The following is an 18,786-nucleotide window of genomic DNA, read 5'->3' as shown; positions in this document are numbered from 1 at the left end:
GGTGACGTGAAGCCTGATTCTCTGCTATGACACGCAGACTGATTCTCTGCTGACATGAAGCCAGATCCTCTGTTACGGGACCTCTCTCCTCTGCCTGGGTGCTGGGCCTAAATTTATGAAAATGGACTCTTACAGTGGTGGGTGACGTGATGCCTGATTCTCTGCTATGACATGAAAACTGATTCTCTGCTATGACATGAAGACTGATTCTCTGCTGACATGAAGCCAGATTGTCTGTTACGGGACCTCTCTCCTCTGCCTGGGTGCTGGGCCTAAATTTATGAAAATGGACTCTTACAGTGGTGGGTGACGTGAAGCCTGATTCTCTGCTATGACATGAAGACTGATTCTCTGCTGACATGAAGCCAGATTGTCTGTTACGGGACCTCTCTCCTCTGCCTGGGTGCTGGGCCTAAATTTATGAAAATGGACTCTTACAGTGGTGGGTGACGTGAAGCCTGATTCTCTGCTATGACATGAAGACTGATTCTCTGCTGACATGAAGCCAGATTGTCTGTTATGGGACCTCTCTCCTCTGCCTGGGTGCTGGGCCTAAATATCTGACAATGGACTGTTGCATTGGTGGCTGACGTGAAGCCTGATTCTCTGCTATGACATGCAGACTAATTCTCTGCTGACATGAAGCCAGATTGTCTGTTACGGGACCTCTCTCCTCTGCCTGGGTGCTGGGCCTTAATTTATGACAATGGACTGTTGCAGTGGTGGCTGACGTGAAGCCTGATTCTCTGCTATGACATGCAGACTGATTCTCTGCTGACATGAAGCCAGATCCTCTGTTACGGGACCTCTCTCCTCTGCCTGGGTGCTGGGCCTAAATTTATGAAAATGGACCGTTGCAGTGGTGGGTGACGTGAAGCCTGATTCTCTGCTATGATATGAAGACTGATTCTCTGCTGACATGAAGCCAGATTCTCTGTTACGGGACCTCTCTCCTCTGCCTGGGTGCCGGGGCCTAAATATCTGAGAATGGACTGTTCCAGTGGTGGGTGACGGGAAGCCAGATTCTCTGCTATGGGACCTCTCTCCAATTGATTTTGGTTAATTTTTATTTATTTAATTTACATTTTTATTCATTTCCCTATCCACATTTGTTTGCAGGGGATTTACCTTCATGTTGCTGCCTTTTGCAGCCCTCTAGCCCTTTCCTGGGCTGTTTTACAGCCGTTTTAGTGCCGAAAAGTTCGGGTCCCCATTGACTTCAATGGGGTTCGGGTTCAGGACAAAGTTCGGATCGGGTTCGGATCCCGAACCCGAACATTTTCGGGAAGTTCGGCCGAACTTCTCGAACCCGAACATCCAGGTGTTCGCTCAACTCTATTCGCCATATTTTGTGCCGGGCACCAGTCAGGGATGTCCAGTCCTTGTATGTCCATGACCTCACAGACTCTTAAAAGGTCGGCATGACTTCTTATTACTTGCTTGTGCAGCGGCGTATTTACTAGTAAGCCAAACGGATGGAGCCATCGATATGACAATTTTTTCTGAAGGAGAATGTCCAAAAAAGGTTTTAGGTGTCACCTTTTTCTGAGAGTCATTGGCGACAAATCATGGTATAGCGATACTGTGGATCCCTCAATCTCTACATTTCTGTTGTTACGTGCTGCAGACAAAATGTCCTCCTTTACGGCAAACTTGTTGAGCCGTCATATAACATCCCTCGGGAGATCTTGTGGTCTCAGTGCTGGACGTAGGGCTCTGTGGACTCTATCTAATTCAAAGTCCTCCGGTTGGCGATCAGGCACTAGACGGCCGAATAGCTGGACTACCTCCTGCTTCAGGATCTCCTGTGACACCGATTCGGGGACCCCTTTTAAATGGATATTGTTCCTTCTCCCCCTGTTATCCTGGTCTTCCACCAGGGAATATAGGTAGTTCACGTGCACCTGTGCTTCATCCAGGCTATGGGAGATTTGTTCATTGAAGGTGATGATAATCTGCTTCGTCGTCTCTAGCGCCTCCATTTTGGAATTCATCAGACGCATGTCTTTTTTAATTTCAGACAAATCTCGGCGCAGCGGTTCAAGAGCATCTTGCAGGAGGTCTCTCATGAAGTCCCGTGAGATAGGTAAATCCTCAGAATGCACAGTCTCCTCCTGATCACTGTCACCTTCTCTCTCTGAGTCGGGATCTCTGGCTTCCACGGGGCCAGTACGGCCGGCGGGCGCCATCTTGGATTCGCCTCTGGGTTCATCTCTCCTGACGAATTTATCCAGGTCACTCTGGCTAGCAGAGGCTTTAAGTCTGCCTGGGGTGTCTTTAGGCTTATCCTTGCCTGTTTTGCCCATTTTCAGCAAATAATAATAGCTTTGAAAGGCTCAGAAGGCACGGTCAACAGCAGAGCTCTTCACATGTGCTGCATCCGGCTCGGCCGCTTGACTCTGCCCCCCCCCCGATAGTCCTACTGAATAGACTGCTAGAATTTGTATTATGGCAAGAATAAAGCAGCTAAGTAAAGAAAAACGAGTGGCCATCATTGCTTTAAGAAATGAAGGTCAGTCAGTCCGAAAAATTGGGAAAACTTTAAAAGTGTCCCCAAGTGCAGTCACAAAAACAATCAAGCACTACAAAGAAACTGGCTCACATGCGGACCGCCCCAGGAAAGGAAGACCAAGAGTCACCTCTGCTGCGGAGGATAAGTTCATCCGAGTCACCAGCCTCGGAAATCGCAGGTTAACAGCAGCTCAGATTAGAGACCAGGTCAATGCCACAACAGAGTTCTAGCAGCAGACACATCTCTAGAACAACTGTTAAGAGGAGACTGTGTGAATCAGGCCTTCATGGTAGAATATATGCTAGGAAACCACTGCTAAGGACAGGCAACAAGCAGAAGAGACTTGTTTGGGCTAAAGAACACAAGGAATGGACATTACACCAGTGGAAATCTGTGCTTTGGTCTGATGAGTCCAAATTTGAGATCTTTGGTTCCAACCACTGTGTCTTTGTGCGACGCAGAAAAGGTGAACGGATGGACTCTACATTCCTGGTTCCCACCGTGAAGCATGGAGGAGGTGGTGTGATGGTGTGGGGGTGCTTTGCTGGTGACACTGTTGGGGATTTATTCAAAATTGAAGGCATACTGAACCAGCATGGCTACCACAGCATCTTGCAGCGGCATGCTATTCCATCCGGTTTGCGTTTAGTTGGACCATCATTTATTTTTCAACAGGACAATGACCCCAAAGGACAATGACCATGAAGGAGAGTGATGGGGTGCTGCGCCAGATGACCTGGCCTCCACAGTCACTGGACCTGAACCCAATCGAGATGGTTTGGGGTGAGCTAGACCGCAGAGTGAAGGCAAAAGGGCCAACAAGTGCTAAGCATCTCTGGGAACTCCTTCAAGACTGTCGGAAGACCATTTTAGGTGACTACCTCTTGAAGCTCATCAAGAGAATGCCAAGAGTGTGCAAAGCAGTAATCAAAGCAAAAGGTGGCTACTTTGAAGGACCTAGAATATGACATATTTTCAGTTGTTTCACACTTTTTTGTAATGTATATAATTCCACATGTGTTAATTCATAGTTTTGATGCCGTCAGTGTGAATCTACAATTTTCATAGTCATGAAAATAAAGAAAACTCTTTGAATGAGAAGGTGTGTCCAAACTTTTGGTCTGTACTGTATATGGAAACAACTTCAGTAAAAGTTGGGAGTTGTATCCTACCACTGTCTACTTCATTCTTCAATTTATTTACATCTGGTTGTACCACCATTAACGGTACTGGCGTCACAACAAATACCACGAAGGGACCCAGCCGCCACAAGCACCCTAAACACCACTGCCATCAAGGGCACCTCAACCTCCATCTAGGCTGGTGCTTCCCTACCACAGAGTGTGCCCCGGAGGATTTCGTGCTGTCTTCCTCAATAATGTGCTGCCAGCCCAGGGAGGCTTTCTGCTAACCGTGAGTAAACCAATGAACTGTGTTATTATTTGGCCCCTCATCGGCCCACCGTGCACCTCCCGCGTAGCCCCTGCAGTTATGGCTGGCTGCAATAGTATATCCAAAAAGAGGGGGGTCTACCACCCTGACGGCGCCAACCCCATGTGGTAAAAGGAGTGCACTTCTTCCTGGCGCTAACATCGACCTTTAATGCTGAGTTCATACTTGAGTTATTTGGTCAGTTTTGGCCCCGTGACTGCACGAATAAGTGAAGTGTGCAGTGATTTTAAGAGCGTACTCCACAAATCTGGCCTTTAAGGAAAAGTGGCAATAATAAAACAAAAATAACTTGAAACCGAAACAGAGTTCGGTAAAAGTTTTTTAACAGTAGAAATTAATCTCTGAAGTTATTACCCGAAGTCTTGCGATACTTTGTGAAGTAATAACTTCGGGTCATAGGAGCCAATACATTCTAATTCTGTATGGAGCACTAGCTCCGTACAGCATTCTAACTAAGTTTTATGCAAATCGACGTCGGATGTTTTATCCAAAGTCGATTCGCTCATCCCTAGTTATGTATTCTGAGGTGTGTGGGTACTCATTTTTTGCGGGGTGATCTGTAGTTTTTAGTGATACCATTTTGGAGTGTGTCTTTTTTATCACATTTTATTAAATTTTTTGGGGGGTAAGAGAAGCAATTAAAAAATGGTGAATCAGCCATTTTGATACTATTTTTCCATTACGTTATTCACCGTATTAAAAAAATATTTTTATATTTTAATAGTATGGGCGTTTTTGGACACGATGATGCCTATGATGTTTATATTTTTAGCATTTATATATTTTTATTCTAAGGAAATTTTTATATAAAAAAAAATTATCTTTTTATTTTTTTTGTAGCCTCTCTAGGAGGTTACAATGTCTACTTTGTTTTTTAGAGAATATTACTATACTCCAGTGGTCAGCAAATGTCAACACACCAGCTGCTATGAAACTACAACTCCCAGCATGCAAACTTGCTTGGCTGTTGTTTTAACTCCCATAGAGGTAAAAGGAGGCTTCTGGGAGTTGCAGTTTCAGGACAGCTCGAGTGCTGGAGGTTGCTGATCCCTGCTATACTCCCATAAGGAGTATAGTCATTTTCTAATGGCTGATCTCCTATGTTGGCCACCTGCTGGCCAACATAGAAATTGCAGCTCTAATATGCTGGGACTCTTCAGAGAGACCCAGCCTATTAGAAACAATGAGAGGCATCTTAACCTGGAAGCGTGCAGGTTTTTCACCCTTTAGATGCTGTGAACACACTTGAACACGGAATCTAAAGGCTGTAATGCCCGCAATCGTCATTATTGTTGGTCACAGACATTAGCCGCGGGCCTCTGCTGTTTGAGCACCATGTTTGGGCGCCATGTTTAAAGACCCCACCAGCGCCTTACATCTTTACAGATGAAACAAGGACTGATTTTCCACAGATGGAAAATGGACATGGAAGTGTGAATGAAGTCTAGAAGTCAGCCCCAAATGGAGTTGTCTGTTGCTGAAGCTTTTGGGTTTTGTTTGAATGGGTCTCACCCATGGATCCTCTGCTTCTGGTAAGCCAGTTACAGAAACTTGAAAACTAAAATGACACCAAAAGTCTATGACCACCTCTATTCTTATACACCAGCTTAATAATTAGACAGACGTGTTAATACTGTTTGCTGGATAAGTATGTTGATGAAATGAACTTCACTTTTACCACAGTGTGTTGCTTCTATTTTTGCTACATCTAAAATTACCCACGCTCTTTTCCACACACATAAAGCAAGCACCTTAGCATCTGTCACATCTGAAATATTTCCCAGTACCTATGTCCAGGTGTATAAAAGAGCAGCTCCTGTAATACAGGTACTTAGTGGATCTTCACAACCTGCTGAGGATGTTGAGGTTTCTTGTGCTTGCTGCTTTGGTCCTGTGCGGTAAGTCTGTCTATGATTCTACGTAGCATACATTTCTACACTGGCTACTCTATTCTTTCAAAGGAGAGGAAGAAATCAGTAGTAACAGCAAAACGACATGTAGTGTTATCAACTGATCTTATTGGTGGGAGTCCGAATCCTGGCACATCTGCCGAGCAGCTTGAGGAGGCCGCAGTGCTCCAGTGACTGCATTGTGGCCTCCTTACAGTCACCAAGCACAGCTCTGTCTATTGGATAGCGGATGTGCTTGGTTTCAAAGCTTAGCTAAATTGACTTGAAGATGAAATGTTAAAATCTTTCTGTAATGAGCAGACGATGGAAGTTACAGTAGAAATACAAACAGAAGGCAGAGTTCTCAGATATTTAATACAGCAGAATTCTCCCAAAGGTTATATTTAGGAGGTGGTACAGCAAGCCAGGGAGGGAAGAGGAAGGGGGTGACAGTGGCAGAAATGATAGACATAGTGGTACTCACCATGGCAGTCTGTGCTCCTTGACGCTATACAGTGATAGGGCACATCCTTTCTTCCCTCTGGGTACACCTTTGTCTCCTGGGGAGTCTCCTGCCAGCTGGTGGTTTAGGTGCCCTTAATGGTGGGTGTTGTGGGGTGCAAGACAAGCTCCCTGTGAAGTGCAAGTTGGGACTGTGATACTACAGGTACTGGTACAGGAAATGATGGCAAAGTTCAAGCACAGCAGTTATAGTTCTCAGAATACATGGACTGGCAGATCTTACACAGTTCTTACAGTATCATATGCTGCAAAGCTGATTCACAGGCCAAGTTGTTGGCTCTGAGTTAAACTTCCCAACATTGAACTTTTCTCTCAAGCATTCAGATATAGGGGTGCAACACTTCTCTTGCTGCTTTCTGCACTGTTCCTCATGTTAGCTATGTACTCACAATGACGTACTACAAATTCCCACTCTGGGGTGTATTCCTTAGCATATCTCTACCGCTAAAGTATGTCCAGGCTCTCAAAGCCTTACATCTTCTGGACAAGTCAGCTGCAGAGTCCAAAAGTTTCTCAAATTATTCCCATAGAATGTTTTGCTCAAAACTGGAATAAAAATGTTTCTTTTTCTTTTATTCCCCTAGTCTAGAAGCTTGTTTGAAGACTTTCTCCACTTTGACTGGTTCACTAATTCAGGCCTGTTTTCTGTTTGCATTCTTCTCTCTCACTGCTCTGTCTCACACAGTTCTTACCTACTCCTCCCTATGGGAAGGGTGGAACAGCCCCACCTAGCAATGGTTACTATATGGCCTATTAACCCTTTCTGCAGCATACACACACACTAAGGCTACTTTCACACTTGCGGCAGTGTGATCCGGCCGGCAGTTCCGTCGTCGGAACTGCCTGCCAGATCCGCCGATCTGGATGTGACTGAAAGCATTTGTGAGACGGATCCGTATGCGGATCCTTCTCACAAATGCATTGCAAGAACGGATCCAACTCTCCGCTTGTCATGCGGACAGACGGATCCGTCTTGTATTTTTTTTCACATTTTTACCGGTCTACGCAGGCCAGAAGGACGGATCCGCCATTCCTATGGGGAAAAATGCCGGATCAGGTAAGTCTTCAGTGTTTTTCGCCGGGGGTAAAACCGTAGCATGCTCCGGTTTTATCTTTTGCCTGATCAGTCAAAACGACTGAACTGAAGACATCCTGATGCAAACTGAACGGATTACTCTCCATTCAGAATGCATGGGGTTATACCTGATCAGTTCTTTTCCGGTATAGAGCCCCTGTGATGGAACTCTATGCCGGAAAATAAAAAAGCTAGTGTGAAAGTACCCTAAGGCCCCTGTGCGGGTGCAATGCGTGAGGTGAATCAGGACCCATTCATTTCTATGGGGCTGTGCACACGAGCGGTGATTTTCACACATCACTTGTGCTTTGCGTGAAAATTGCAGCAAGCTCTATTTTGTGCATTTTTCACACAACGCAGGCCCCATAGAAGTGAATGGGGCTGCGTGAAAATCGCAAGCATCCGCAAGCAAGTGCAGATGCGGTGCGATTTTCACGCACGGTTGCTATGTGACAATCGGGATGGGGACCCGATCTTTATTATTTTCCCTTATAACATGGTTATAAGGGAAAATAATAGCATTCTGAATACAGAATGCATAGTACAATTACAGCTGGAGGGGTTAAAAAATAATAAAAAATAATTTAACTCACCTTAATCCACTTGCTCACGAAGCCCAGCTTATCTTCTTTGCTGTGTACAGGAAAAGGACCTGTGGTGACGTCACTCCGGTCATCACATGGTCCATCACATGATCCATCACCATGGTAAAAGATCATGTGATGGACCATGTGATGACCGGAGTGACGTCTCCACAGGTCCTTTTCCTGTAAACAGCAAAGAAGAGAAGCCGGGCTGCGCAAACAAGTGGATTAAGGTGAGTTAAATTATTTATTTATTTTTTAACCCCTCCAGCGCTATTGTACTATGCATTCTGTATTCAGAATGCTATTATTTTCCCTTATAACCATGTTATAAGGGAAAATAATACAATCTACAGAACACCGATCCCAAACCCGAACATCTGTGAAGAAGTTCGGGTTTGGGTACCAAACATGCCGATTTTTCTCACGAGCGTGCAAAACGCATTACAATGTTTTGCACTCGCGCGGAAAAATCGTGCATGTTCCTGCAACGCAACCCGCACCTTTTCCCGCAACACGCCTTTTGTGAAAGAGGCCTAACACTTTAAACCCTTAGCAGTTGAGAACTGCAGTAGCAATTATAGTAGAAGTCCTCCCTGAGTCTAAGAATTTTGCAGTGTTTCAAAATTAATCACAGGTGTGAATTTCCATTCTCACTAACACTTTCTGCAGTGCCTAATCTGTAGGGTGCACAACTTAGATCCGGATGGCCAGTCTGTCTCAGAGTGCGCCCGAAGCAATTAACCCTTTCCACAAGAAGTATATTCTATTGCCATACACATAAATGTACCTTACTGTCTCAGTCTAGCACAGCCTTTAAGTGGTTCTCAACCATCTGCAAATGTCTTTTTTCTTTCTCTCGGGGGTAGTCTCTGCTCTCATGGCAGCTCTCAGCCTCAAGAATGAAGGTTGACTGGACAAGGCCTAGTTTTCTTCAGCTCACACACATACATTCTTCCTCTAAGCCTGTTCAGCAAAGACTCCTAGCCAGGAATATGGGGCTGCCAGCCCATCTCCATCAACCAAACCTAGACTGTCAGAACTAGCTAGCTCCTTCCTATATATCACCTTTTTGGATTCAGTGCACAAATATCATCTCGGTAAACATTTTAAAGTGATGAACTTTATTATTAATCCTTTAACATTAAATTACAATATTAACCCTTTAGAAGTGATCCACTGGGTCACTTCACAATGCTGTCACTGGCCTAGGAAGAGGCTGCAGCTCTTACCAGAGTGTTGCTAAAGATTGTTAAGATCCTGATGACCTATCCTGGGGATCAGTCATTGGTATGAAACTCTCAAAAACACCTAGTTGGACTCACTGCCAAATAATACATTTTCATTAAACTTAGTATGCCACGGAAAAGCATTTATTTCCTATTCACAGTATAGGTGATAAATGTATAATCTCTGGGGCGCCCATCGTGGTTTGAGTGGTGGTAAAGACTGTCACTGCTCTCATTGTCATATGAAACCTGTAATACAAACAGAAATCTCAATCCTTATAAGACATATCCGGTCTGGCTGCAATCTTCTGCCTTTATATGACCATGGACCTCATGATCAACTATTTGTACTTGTTTTTCCTTCCATACAGGACACTGCTCTGTGCAGTACATTGAAGATGTAGATGACAATACTAGAGTGGTTGGAGGCACAAACTCTGCACCCAATGCTTGGCCATGGCAGGTCAGTGGTTACAGTATCAATATACTTCAGGTAGATAGTGTATAGCCAAGAGAACAGGCCGCTGCATAGGTCTGGTAGTAGGTTAATGACCCAAAAGAGTCATCATTTTCCAGAAAAGTCTATGTTATAACTTATTTATTATAGAATTACCTTGGTGAGCTAAAGATCCATGTGTACATTTACTTGCACCTCAAAATACTCCATATCTAGCAATTCCTTAAAAGCGGTTTTCGTCTAATAACTCCAATGGTCGTAACCTGTGCCCAAATTAAAAAACCTCACATGTCTCCAGTTCCGCATTCCTGTCCCACTACCCTGTCCATAGCCACATGTGATAGCTTAGGCCAGTGATTGTAGCTGTTAGGGGATCAGCCACATCCGGTCAGGTGGCACAGGAAAGGTAGGACTGTGGAAAAGCGAGTTGTTTTCTATTTCTTTTTTTTTTATTGGGCACTGGTTACAGAAATTGGGGTTGTTGTCTCTTGGGCTGGACAACACTTAATATACTTCTATTATATCAGAATTCGTTTTAATAAGTTATTGAGTACTGCAACACAGACACTGCAGGGAAATTCAAGTCCTTACCTTTAAGTAGATAACACGCTATGTGAACAGCAGCCTGTATTCTTGAATTCCCACATCAAGGAACTTGATGTCCAAAACATTGCTCTGCTCTATTGTCAGAATGCTTGCTTTTGCAAAACTACAACTCCCAGCATGCCCCTACATCCTACAGCTATCAGCCTACAGCAGAGCATGATGGGAGTTGTAGTTTTGTAGTTTTACAACAGGTGGAGAGCCGCAGGTTGAGCATCCCTGACTTAAACTATGCTTTGAACCTCTTTGATTTTTGATATATTGCCATTTTTCTATCTTGTGCAGTTTCCTGATAGGAGTTGTGGTGAAATCATACCTCACTAGTATTTCCCTCCTGGAAAAACAAGAGACTTCCTTTTTTTTATGATGGGGGAAGGTCTAGCAAACAGCAAAGGTGACAATTCTTGATTTACACACCCTTGTGGGATATCATGCATTGTCACTTTGCTGATTGCATGCAGCACCCACAACACTTCTGTTCCTGGATGGCTCTGAAAAAGAAAATCTGATGTTGTAACAAGACATATGATGTAGAGTTACAACAGCCAGAGGGGAAAAATAAAACATTTTAACAAAATAATAATAGCTTTGTTTTCTATATGTAGATCTCCCTCCAGTATCAGTCTGGCTCCAGCTGGTACCACACCTGTGGAGGCTCCCTGATCCTTGCTAACCGTGTGCTGACCGCTGCTCACTGCGTTGACAGGTACTAGATATGTTCATAATACAAATAAAGGGAGTCTGTCAGCAGGTACCATGACTTGTAAGGCTAGCTCACTGTGACACAATCATACCTTTTTATTTTGTGATCTGATGCTGCATTTTGGAGAAAAATTGCTTGTAATCCATATGCAAATGAGCTGCTAAGTGCACCAAGGGTGGGCCCAGGCCAGACCTTCCTTTTTCTTCTTGATTGAAACCTCTGACCTTCGACGTCATCCTTTAGAACAGGGATGACCAACCTGAGGCTCTCCAGCTGTTGTAAAACTACAACTCCCAGCAGGCCCAGACTGCCTACAGCAATCAGCCTACAACAGGGCCTGGTGGGAGTTGTAGTTTTACAGAGAGCCGCCGGTTGGCCATCCCTGCTTTAGAACATCAGCACTTGATACTGCAGGACCACGGCTGCACTGAGTGGCTCAGGACCATCCTCAGTGCACCTAATAGCAACTTTGAACATGGATTCAAAGCAGTTATCTCCAGAATGCAGCATCGGATCACAAAATAAAATGCATGATTCCATCACAGTGAGCTAGCCCTACCAGGAACAGAGTCTGTTTTAAAAGTAATTTGATTCAGAAATTAAAAAGGCCAATAGACATGCACGAGTGTACAAATCCATATCCACAAACCTGATATTCATATTGATTTGTTTATAACTTGCCATAGACTAATGGAAGCTATTTCTAAGTTTATTACTGTGGATTGTTACCTTTTTTATGGAAATAATTTTATCTATGGTATTTAGAGGTAGGGTTAGAGACGCAAAATGAATATTTACCGTGAGTAAAGGAAGTATTTCAGTACTTTCGACTATAGTATAGTATAGTATAGAAGTCACTAGTTTCCTAGCCATAACGATAGTTATGTATTCTGGGGCAGAGAGGTCATTCACATTTTTTATTTTTTTTATTTTTTTAATAAGGGTACGGCCACACGGTCAGGTTTCTGCATGCAGTTTTAGAAGCCAAAATCAGGAATGGATCATAAAAAGAGAGAAAGTATAAAGAGCTTCTCCCCTTTTATAAAAGGCAACTTCTCCCCTTGTTTGAATTGACTTTTTGGCTTCGAAAACTGCATCAGGAAACCTGACCGTGTGGCCATATCCTAAAATCACAGTAGTGACTTTAATTTTCTACTTCACTGCACAGTAGAATTAGCATACGGTATCATGTCATTGTTTGCTCTTTGTGTAGACATTAAGCAAAAATGGGTTCCGAGAGGTTTTTTTTTTAGCATAGGTGTATGCACATTATATACAGAGCCTGAATTGGTGATCCAATGGGGAGGTGCAGTCTGCATGTGTTTCATTTAGCAGAAACTCTTCACTGAGTTGTGCTGGTCTCATACACAACTCTATTTAGTGAGTGGATCTCACTTTTCCTTATTCCGCATTATCACACTATGGGGGCGCCTCGTTGTGTCCCTATTTCTCTTAGCATTGTTTGTTCTTTGACAGGGTTGTCAACTTCCGTGTGGCACTTGGAGACCATAACCTCAATCTAAATGATGGTACTGAGCAGATCATTGCTGTGTCCAGTATCAGGAAGCATGCTAACTGGAACCCCAATAGTGTGGCTCTTGGGTAAGAGAAGCTTACATTCTTGCAAGTTATCATTTATATTTCGAATGTTGAATGCTAAGTATGTTGAATGTTAAATATACGCACACTTTTTTTTGTATCCACCTGATAAAATCTTTACGTGATTATTGCCTAGTTATTTAGTCCATATTTAGATATGGACTAAACCACACAAAGTGCTCCTGTCTTGCTGTTGTTTATCTGGTTTATGATATTAAGAAGAGTACCGTAAGTTAACAGTTAAAGGTCCCTGTTTAAGACTCTTATTTATTAGCTGTAGCTGGTGAAGACTACAAAAAGCATTACACTAAAGGCCAGTCACTTGCACACATTAAATTTCACACCGAACGCAAGTGTGAAAGTAGCCTTAGGTGGACAGCACATTTGTCTCAAAGGGATTTGTATAATACATTTATAACCCCTATAGTGGTGCTGCGGTTGCTTTTTGGTTTACCAAATTATTACAACTGATCTCTGGGGTTCTAAGCAGCATAGTATATACGACTGCTATGGGGCTGGGGGTAAATCTGCTGTGAGCTTCGACTCTTTCCGACATGAAAGCCCTGCATTTTCATGCCTATACGATTAGGGGAAGCGAAGAGCAAAGAGATTACTGCCCTTGGTTGGTCTCTTCAAAGTTTTTTTCCTGGGCAATGCAGTTTTGCACTTTTATAAAAGTGTTTATCCAGGAATTTGATACTGAGGGCCTATTCTCAGGATAGGTCATCTATATAAAATTGCGGGGTGCGACTCCCAGCACCCCCAACGATCAGCTGTTCAAAGAGGCCATAGCGCTCCATGAGCACTTAGGCCTCTTCCTAGGCCAGTGATGGTTAACCTTCGGCACTCCAGCTGTGGTGAAACTACAACTCCCAATATGCTCCATTTATTTCTATGGAGTTCTGAGAGCAGCCAAGCAAGTGTGCATCTTGGGAGTTGTAGTTTTACCACAGTTGGAGTGCCAGAGATTAGACATTTTATGGCTAGGCACAGCTCAGTCCCTTTCAAGTGAATGGGACTGAGCTGCAATAAAAAAGCTAAGCAGTTATACAATGTACAGTGTACATGGTGATCTGTGAAGAGCCCGCTGACCATGAAGTGAGGCCAAAGCAATAGTTTAACGGATTTTAAGGATTGGACTACATTATTGACTGGAATATAAAGTCTTGGTGGCTCTCAAAGTTTATCACGTTTCTCCTTTCAGTTATGATATTGCCATCCTCTTCCTGGCTTCAAGCGCCTCCATCAACAGCTATGTAAAACTGGCTTCACTCCCATCTGATGGCTCCATCCTGGCCCATAACTATGACTGTACAATTACCGGATGGGGAAGAACCAGCAGTAAGTTCTACTCCAGTCACATAGTGGATATTTGGGGGCATGAGTCAACATGTAGTATTTTTCAGTTAATGAATCTAGAGGGATCCAGGCTCTACACCAGGCTTGTGGTTACTTACTAAATGTGCAAATAGCTGATTACAGTGCAGACTTCCAACATGAAAAATATTGGTTACGATCTGTGATGTTCCTGGCATCAATGATATGTAGAATTTATTATTATTTCCACTGAATGAAAACCATGCCCTCTGCTAATGACCAGGAAGTGTTCGAGATGCCTAAAAATGTCTGTCACATTTCAAGAATGCAAATTGCACATTATCATAGCTAGAAATTATTCGCACCATTATTCCTAAATAACAAATCTAGTTAAAGGGGTTTTCCAGGACTTTGATACTGATGACCTATCCTTAGCATAAGTCATTCATACCAGATTGGGAGTTCTGCCACCCAACACCTCTACCAATCACCTGCAAGCAAGAACTGTGGCCACTGGAACTAACGCAGTGTACAATGTCAGAAGCCGACAGCCCTGTGGGGTTACTGCAGCCTCAATTCTAGCAAATTCTGATTGCTACCGGCTGTGTTACTGTGTTACTTCCAGGGGTCGCAGCTCCTGCTGAGTGGGGTGTCGACCTCTGCGGACCCTAATGGTAGGTCATCAATATCGATGTTATGGAAATTCCCTTTAAATATGACAATAAACTATATATTCTGCCCTATTCTGCAGGACTGAAGTAGGTGGTGCCGGCAAATAACTCCCCACTACTCTATTAATAGCCAATATATTATAATACTGTTTTTTCTATTTGCTGCTCTGTTGCACTTTATGCTCCACCCCTGAAACCTTACATACATTGCACTCAATGAGATCCCATTTTTCAGTGGGACAATCCAATTTTTCCAATTTGGAGAGAGGAGTACTAAAATGCGAGCATGAAAGATGCAGATATTGACTTTGAACCTTGGATACTTGGGCTTCATGGTTATTAATAGCCAATATATTATAATACTGTTTTTTCTATTTGCTGCTCTGTTGCACTTTATGCTCCACCCCTGTCAAACTTGAAACCATATCCTCACAGCTAAGGCAAGGTCATTTATGCCAGTGATACGTATGTAATATCCTTGAACTGAACATTTCAAAGAATAACATTTTCTTATATTTTTAGCTGGTGGCTCTCTGCCATCCATCCTCCAGCAGGCCCCTCTGCCCGTTGTTGCCCACTCCACCTGCTCCACCAGCTCTTACTGGGGCAGCACTGTGAAGACCACCATGGTGTGTGCCGGTGGTAACGGAGTCCAGGCCGGATGCAATGTAAGCTTAGTCTTATCTTTTTTTAAATAGTTTTTTTCTGTTATTTTCTCAATTTTGTTATATATTTTTAATGGTGATCCATGAGCTTCAAGTTACACCTCTGAGCCATCCTGAGTACTCAAAATGTCTGATGACTAAAAGAAGGAGAAAAAATTTAGATTTCTTGAGAAAAGTAATTTAGAATCTAATGCATTCACATGTTCCCAATATAGATTAACAATACAGTTTTGTAAACCATCATATTAAAGGGTTATACCTATATCAGAAATAGCTGACATAGCTCTATGATATACCAGCAATGTCACATACTGTAGGCGCGGCTCTCACCTCTGAGACATGTGCCTATCTGCAGAACAGGGCACATTCTACTATTTTCAGAATGAGCTGAGCTTGTACTCAGCTGTTTTCGGAACTGTCATAGCGGTAAATGGAGTGTGGCTGCGCTTCCGTGGTGCACTCTCCATCTCTTTGGGGCAATCCGTTCTTTAGATAGGAGCTGACCCCAGAGGTGGACCTGTACCTGACATTGGTGGCATATCCTAGAGATATGCTACCAATGTCTCAGATGAGATAACCCCTTTAATATATCACCTTGCTTGAGCAAACATATGCCCAAATGAAATACCCTCCCTATAGTACTGTCTACATCTAGAAATCAATCACAGTGAAAAGTACATTCATATATTGTAGGGTTATCTATCTAAGAAAATGTTTAGGCTGAGACTACAGATAGGCTTTATGTAGCGCAATGTTTTCAAATTTTCCCAAAAGGACACAGTGGGGAAGATTTATCAAGACTGGCATACCCATGCGCCAGTCTTGATCTCCCTGCACTGGCATGAGATGTGCCTAAATTTATAAGAGGCAGATGCCTCTTAATTAATTTGGTGCATCTCTGCCCTGCTGTCTGCCAGAGGCTAAAGTCTACGCCAGCCAGGAGCTGGTGCAGACTTCAGCCCAAAAATTATGCCATTTCTGGTGTAAGTTATAGTAAATTCGGTGTGCCGTGTGAAGCCCGCATCTTCCACTAAGCCCCACCTCATGAGTTTTATACTACTTAGTGCACTCCTGTGAACTGCAGCCATCACCTTTAGTTAAAATCAGTCTTGACTTACAGCGGTACAAAAAGTCTAGGTGTATCCTTAGCCTTATATCTATGTGTGTCTTTTCTGTTTAGGGAGATTCTGGAGGACCTCTGAACTGTGCAGTCAATGGGGTCTACCAAGTTCATGGTATTGCTAGCTTTGTGTCTTCCCTTGGATGCAATGCTTATCTCAAGCCTACTGTGTTCACCAGAGTGTCTGCTTACATCTCCTGGATCAACAGCGTAAGTTCAGACTGAGAAAAACGTCTAGTACTTTTGAACAGGAATAGAGGCATTGCAGTTTGTTCATCAGCCATGTTATTTTACTGCAAATCTCCATTACTTCTGTGTTGTATTCTGCAGTATATTGCAAAAATGCAGATTTTACTTATTTCAAGTGCATGGCCTACTGCCGAATATACGGTGGGCCAACTGACCTAAGAATGGTTTTGGAGAGTGGAAGGGCTCTTCAATAGACATAAGAGATCTGCAGATATCACCCTAGTTGGGTTTGAATCTGGGATTTCTTTATATTTTATACATTTTTATTTGTGAGTATGCTAGCAATGAGAATATATACAGTATACAATTGCCATAAAGACTGGTGTTTCAGAAAGATGCAGAGTAACACCCTGTGTTGTTTGACGGCTGTAGTATTTGGCCTGGAATTGATTTTACATTTACATGTTTCTTTTTACTTTTAGAACATCTAAATGCTTCAACCTTGGACAAGCAGAACACAATGAGATTACAACATCAGATATGATTCACAGTGGAACATCAGAAGGATTATCTTTCCATAAAATCCTATTAAAGAGACTTATTCTCACATTCTGTCTTGACTCTTTAGTATCTATTTATTCGATACATTGCCACATGGGAACAGGTGAAACCATGAACCTTGGGAAAATTCGGCTCCTATTCCCTCACTTCCTGCACAAGTGGCACATGGCACAGTACACTGAGGGCAAAACCTTCTTTAGGCCTCATGCACACGACCGTAGCAGGTCCATGCCCATTCACTTGAGTGGATCAGCAATCTTGCGCTGTGGTGCGCTTCAGTGGGTTTTCTGTCCGTGTCTCTACACTGCAAAAAAGTAGCACATGCACTACAACTTTTTTGCAGTGTAGACCATCGGAATAAGATTGCACGGGCACCGCCGGCACTTAATTTACTTTTTTGCTACAAAAATGCTTCAGTTATTGTAATGGGGCCCTCAGTGTTTAATCTGTACAGTAATGTGCTCATTCACCTACTGAGGTGGTCATACATGCTTAGTTCCATCCTTCACCTGCTATCTACAAATCGACAATTTAGCGACAGTCTACTGTTAAAAGCTGTTACAGTTACAAGTAAGAGAGCTGCAACAGAAAGGACGTGCCCACTGAGAAAGGACACACCCCCTGAGCTGCCAGCTTGAATTTATTATAGAAAGAGATTAGAAAGAGATGGGCATGCACTACATGATGTCTGATTTTAATTTCTTACATTGAGAAGTAACTATATTAAGGGCACAACCCCTTCAGCTGCTATGATGTTTTTCATAGAAAAGACCTTGAGAAAACAGGAAAATCACTCAGAAGCAGCAACAGCACATCTCTACACTGAGAGCCATATACATACACAGCACAGCTAAAAATTATTTTTGTAATACACTTCAATATTGTTATTTTTTTCTTTCTACTTTTCCATGCGAAATAGGCATGTGATGTTCAGGTGGCTATGACGTTTTACAATCTGTACTCCCTTACAGAGCAGTGTGTGGGATTACAGATTCCCTGCACTGGGCGCTCTTCAAGACGAAACATCCCTCCTTCTGCTAATGGCCTAGACCAGTGACGGCTAACCTTGGCACTCCAGCTGTGGTAAAACTACAACTCCCAAGATGCCACCCTTGCTTGGCTGCTCTCAGAACTCTGTAGAAATAAATGGAGCATGCTGGGAGTCGTAGTTTCACCACAGCTGGAGTGCCAAGGTTAGCCATCACGGGCTTAGACTATAGTAGAGCCAGCGCCACCTGATTCTCTTCTTTGGGATATTTATTTCTCCTTGTAGCATTCAAAGGGGTTTTGTCACTTCAGCTAGTTGCATTTATTATGTAGAGAAAGTTAATACAAGCCACTAATGTATTGTTATTATCCATATTGCTTCCTTTGCTGGCTTCATTCATCAGCGGTGGCCATGCTTGCACACTATAGTCAAAAGTGCCTGCTTCTCTGGTAGCTGGGCTCACATGGGCTCCTACTTTTTTCTATAGTGTGCAAGTACAGCCACCACTGATGGATTGTAGGGTGGTCAGACCATGGAAACAAGCAGTATATAATGTAATGGAAAAATTAATCCAGCCAATATGGAATCTATAATTTGTATAATAACAATACATTAGTAGGCGCAAATTTGCTGAAGTGAAACAACCCCTT

General features: G+C 43.1%; 1 protein-coding gene across 4 annotated transcripts; it reads left to right on the top strand.

The window, feature by feature from the left end:
- The first annotated feature begins 5,822 nt into the window (after nucleotides 1-5,822).
- LOC122932499 (chymotrypsin-like elastase family member 1) lies at nucleotides 5,823-17,093 on the top strand. 4 transcript variants are annotated; one of them, XM_044286954.1, is made up of 8 exons: nucleotides 5,823-5,862; nucleotides 9,635-9,726; nucleotides 10,929-11,029; nucleotides 12,503-12,628; nucleotides 13,830-13,966; nucleotides 15,136-15,281; nucleotides 16,459-16,608; nucleotides 17,070-17,093. In XM_044286954.1, exons 1-8 carry the CDS (start codon nucleotides 5,823-5,825, stop codon nucleotides 17,076-17,078), a joined length of 801 nt encoding a protein of 266 aa, XP_044142889.1. In that variant the 3' UTR covers nucleotides 17,079-17,093. The 4 variants fall into 4 exon arrangements, with proteins under 4 accessions (XP_044142889.1, XP_044142891.1, XP_044142890.1 ...); XM_044286956.1 differs by lacking the exon at nucleotides 17,070-17,093 and adding an exon at nucleotides 8,838-8,857 and having other exon boundaries at nucleotides 5,823-5,866; nucleotides 9,668-9,726; nucleotides 16,459-16,623; XM_044286955.1 differs by lacking the exon at nucleotides 17,070-17,093 and adding an exon at nucleotides 6,700-6,707 and having other exon boundaries at nucleotides 5,823-5,884; nucleotides 9,668-9,726; nucleotides 16,459-16,623.
- Nucleotides 17,094-18,786: the final 1,693 nt, after the last annotated feature.

Source organism: Bufo gargarizans, chromosome 3 (genome assembly GCF_014858855.1).
Source record: "Bufo gargarizans isolate SCDJY-AF-19 chromosome 3, ASM1485885v1, whole genome shotgun sequence".
In the NCBI taxonomy this organism is placed as follows: Eukaryota; Metazoa; Chordata; class Amphibia; order Anura; family Bufonidae; genus Bufo; species Bufo gargarizans.
Note: the sequence above shows the minus strand (reverse complement) of the source record. Positions and strands in the feature narration are given on the sequence as shown.

Coding starts and splice junctions, on each gene's coding strand:
- LOC122932499 (XM_044286952.1), top strand. CDS start 5,823: ATGTTGAGGTTTCTTGTGCTTGCTGCTTTGGTCCTGTGCG. Junction 9,727..10,928: donor CCAATGCTTGGCCATGGCAG/GTCAGTGGTTAC, acceptor TTCTATATGTAG/ATCTCCCTCCAGTATCAGTC. Junction 13,967..15,135: donor CGGATGGGGAAGAACCAGCA/GTAAGTTCTACT, acceptor TTATATTTTTAG/CTGGTGGCTCTCTGCCATCC.